The sequence below is a fragment of the Chrysochloris asiatica genome, unplaced genomic scaffold (genome assembly GCF_000296735.1).
Source record: "Chrysochloris asiatica unplaced genomic scaffold, ChrAsi1.0 scaffold00121, whole genome shotgun sequence".
Classification (NCBI taxonomy): Eukaryota; Metazoa; Chordata; class Mammalia; order Afrosoricida; family Chrysochloridae; genus Chrysochloris; species Chrysochloris asiatica.
This window is the reverse complement of record NW_006408639.1, coordinates 9506030-9509920: the sequence shown is the minus strand read 5'-3', so window position 1 is coordinate 9509920 and position 3891 is coordinate 9506030. Positions and strand designations below refer to the sequence as shown.

At 53.7% G+C, this 3891-nt stretch overlaps 1 protein-coding gene across 1 annotated transcript; it reads right to left on the bottom strand.

The window, feature by feature from the left end:
- Positions 1 to 1284: 1284 nt before the first annotated feature.
- TRH (thyrotropin-releasing hormone) lies at positions 1285 to 2638 on the bottom strand. The gene is made up of 2 exons (XM_006868671.1): positions 2437 to 2638; positions 1285 to 1712 (listed from the first exon to the last, which is right to left on the bottom strand). The coding sequence occupies exons 1-2, from the start codon at positions 2636 to 2638 to the stop codon at positions 1285 to 1287; spliced, it is 630 nt and encodes a 209-aa protein (XP_006868733.1).
- Between the last annotated feature and the right edge of the window lie 1253 nt (positions 2639 to 3891).

Genomic DNA, 3891 nt, shown 5'->3' with positions numbered 1-3891 from the left:
CCACTCTAGTCCTCTGTGGCTATGTCACTGACTCTGGGCCCAAGAGTCCCCAGGTCTTGCCACACTGCTGGCCAACCAGGTCTTGACCTGGGTTCCACCACTCCCTCTTGTCCTACACCCAGTCTACCTCCCTGGCCCCAGAAGACCCCTGGTTTAAGTCTCCAGTTACTGCCTGGTCCTTTGTCCTCTCCGTGCCTGCCAGGTGACCCAGGCAAACTGTCAATTCCTACCACAGAACCCCGGGAATTACAAAATGGATCCACACCAGCTCTTTCCACCCCCCAATCAGCAAACTCAAAGTAGGCTCCTGAGCTGACCTCCCAAACTCTGGCTCCACCTCAGACCAGCTGTGTGTTTTTAGACAAGCTCATCCTCTTTTGGAGCCCTTGTTTCCTCGGGGTCAAATGGTTTGGAGAATTCCTGTCCACCTCCCAAGCATGTTATGAGATGGAGACAATGGCATCTCCCAGGGCCTCAACAGAGGTGGGGAGCTTTAGTCCTATGTCCCTTTAAAATCCCCTCTCAAGGCTGAAAAGAGAAACCTCAAGCATGTCAGCTGGAACAGACTATAACCACAGAACTCCAAGATGGTCTGGATGCAGGTTTTATTATCATTAGTGTGATCATTGTTGACAAGGGGAAGTTTTTAAAGGGTTGTGTACAAGCCGTGACTTCCAGGGCGACATTAAAATATTCCTATTTGCACCATCTATTCCCACAACTACCACGCAGCTCAGCACCACAGGCACCTCTACCTAAAATGCTCCCCCAAGCAGAACACAGATGTGGCTCAGGGCTGGCCATCCCATCCAAGGATGCCCACCTACAGAAGGCTCTTGGTCCTGGGGCGAAGTTTACATAGGATTAGATTAATCTTCTATGTGGGACTGGGCATGACAGCTGAATTGGGGCATCTCATCTCACTGGCTACTTTTCCCAGAGGCATCCTACCCTACTTTAGGGGTCCTTGAGAAGACAGAAAGGCCAAGGCTGAGGAAGGGGATCAGGCCTGCCACGTTCGGGATATGGGGCAGAGAGCTAAGAGGTCTGCCCTCTTGTCAGTGGTATGGAGTAATGTGGAATTTTAACTTGTATGCTGGCTTTTTAATGTCTCTGATGGAGGGGGAGAGCCTGGTTTGAACATAAAGAGGTCAGGACCTGCGGGGAGGCATACTCAAAGGGCTTATGTCTAAAGAGGGGAAAAAGATGGGGTCCTTAAAGAGTAGGACATACAGAGTTTAGGGCATTCTGAGACCCCAAATTTGGTTTTATAAGGAACTGGGCTTACTCCTCTAGGGGCTCCCTGCCCCCAGTTGCCCGCCGCCCAGGGTGTTGCCTCTTCTTCTCAGCTCGCTGGCTCCTGCTCAGGTCACTCAGAATCCCAAACAGGATGGCTGCTTGGTCACAGGCTACTCCCACCCCACAAGGGCCTCCCAAGGCCCTCCTGCCTGGATGCTGACGTTTTTCAGGCAGCATCAGCTCCCCCTCATCCTCCCAGCTCCTTGGAGCCTTGGGATCCACCAGCCGTCTACCCGGGTGTTGCCTCTTGGTGACAGTGTACCCAAGCCAGGAGGAACGCCGACCAGGGTGCTGCCGTTTTTGGGTCTCCCCTTCTTTCTCCTCCTCCTCTTCAGCTCTCTCTTCTGCTTCTTCATCCCTTTTACCTGGATGCTGACGCTTGGAAAGCCAGTCAAGTTGAAGTGTCTGGGGCTCTAGGGAAAGGGAAGAGGCCAATGAAAGATCTTCTGACCCCTGTAACAGGTGGTTCTGCGTGAGTGCCTTCCCCCCAGAGACAACAGACACCCTGGGCACCTGCCTTTCAAGACTCACAGATGGACACAGAGTCCAACCCCAGCTCTGCCACTTTCTAGCTGAGCATCATAATAAATAAATGAGATCAATAATAGTAGCTATCTCAGAGGCTGTTAGGAAGATAAAGTAGTGTGATAAGGTGTTTGAAGTGCCTAGAACAATGCTTGCCATATACCTAATTGTTGTTGTTAAGTGCTGTTTGACTCATAGTGACCCTGTATAGGGTTTCTGGGGAGGGAAGGATGAGTTTGAACTGCTGACCTTTTGGTTTAGCTGAACTTGGGGTTCAGTGTTTATCCAACAGCTACATCAGGACTCCCAAATACCTAATAAGTAGTTATTAAAACTGTCACACACAAATAAACTCTCTTGCACACAAAATCTTTCCCACTAAATTTCTGTTCTGTGGGAAACATTCCCAACCCTGAGACCAAGGAAGAACCATCCCACCCGCAGGGAATGGGGAACTCAGGTCCTTGATAAGTATGTTCTGGGCTTATGCCGGGTAAGAGGCTGGAGAAGCCGCTCTCCGTCTCTGCCCTGTCCTCTGCGTCCAGCTTTCCTCCAGTTTAAACTGACTTTCCCAGTGACCTAGTCTGCCCGCAGCAGACGACCCCACCTCACCTGCGTCGCGCTCGCCTTGATCTGTTCTCAGTCCCTGGAGGTCTTCCCGGAGGAGGCGCTCGGCCTGGCGCAGGAGGTCGTCCAGGCCTGAGCGCTCAGTCACGGTGGCAGCCTCCTGCTGGGTCACGTCGGGCTGGGCACGGCCGCCATGGACAACCATCAGGGTCAAAGTCAAGGTGAGCAATAGCCAAGGGCTCAGCATCACGGCTTCTGGGATCTGAGACAGAAGCAGACAGAGTATGAGCGCACCATGCCCCTGCCCAACCTGCTCCATCTCCCCCTTTATTCTCTGTGTTGCTCTCCAGGGGAGCAGGACCACCATCTACCACCTTAGAGCATGGCAGGGGTGCAGGTAGGATCCGAGCTGGGCTCCGGGTCCACATCTGTAACCTCTAGGTGTCCGTGCCCATAGTGGTGTCTGGGAGTTACTTGGCGGGGTGAGCAGGAGGCCTTGGGAACCCAAGCACCTAGGGAGGCCAGTGCTGGCGCACATTCGCTAAGCGTGTCGCCATCAAGATTTCATAGCCGGGTTTCGACGGCCGGGATGCTCCTGGCTGTATCGCAGACTAAGATTCCCTCCAAGGTTCCCATCGCAACATTCTGACGCTCTGCTCGGTTGCCAGCGCTCTAATTCTACTTAACAACATTCTAATTCTAAAGCTAAGATTCTATTTCTAGCGCTCAGATTCAGGTTCTAAAGACAAAATTCTTTCCGCAGCCCTAAGATTCGATCTCTAATGTTAACATTCTGCGACCACCTGTAGGAATAGAATTCTAACGCTAAAAAGCTTCCTTTCAACACTAAGATTCGAATTTTTGCCCTAAGAGTTCATTATCTAATGCAATGACTAAGATAGCAACGCGAAAATTCTCTTTCCAAATTCCAGTTTCCAGGCTGCCCAGCACTGCTTGGAACTTCTTGTGCGGATCTAGGGCGGAGGTCCAGGAGGGGCTCTAGGTGACCCTCCCGGACTCTGGGCGCCCAGTGAGTGGGCAGGAACCTGTCCTGTCCCGGACCCCGGTTGCCACCTGGGAGCCCCCAGTCGAGTCCGAGCGCAGCTCTCCCCCTTGTGAGGAGACCCACACCGGTAACGAAGAAGTCAGTTGTCTCCGAGCCCACCTGGCTCCCTGGGGGAGGGGGGCGCTCCTCTCCGGAACAAAGGGGCGAGCGAGCGGAGAGGACTCCCTTATCAGTACTCTGGGACGCCGTCTGTGGGAGCAGGGGAGCGGAACAGACGGAGGTGGTTACCTGCTCTGTTGGGGACGGTCGGAGGAACCTGGGTTCCGGATCCCGAGACCGGAGTTTCGAGATCCGCAAGTCGAGAGTCCGGAAGAGCTCGCTAGACTCGGGGCGCCGCTGCCGGCTCCTTATACCTGCGCGCGAAGAGGGCGCTGACGGCAGTCAGCCCCCGTAGGGACAGCCTGCTAGTCCACTTCCCCGGAAATCTGGGGCGG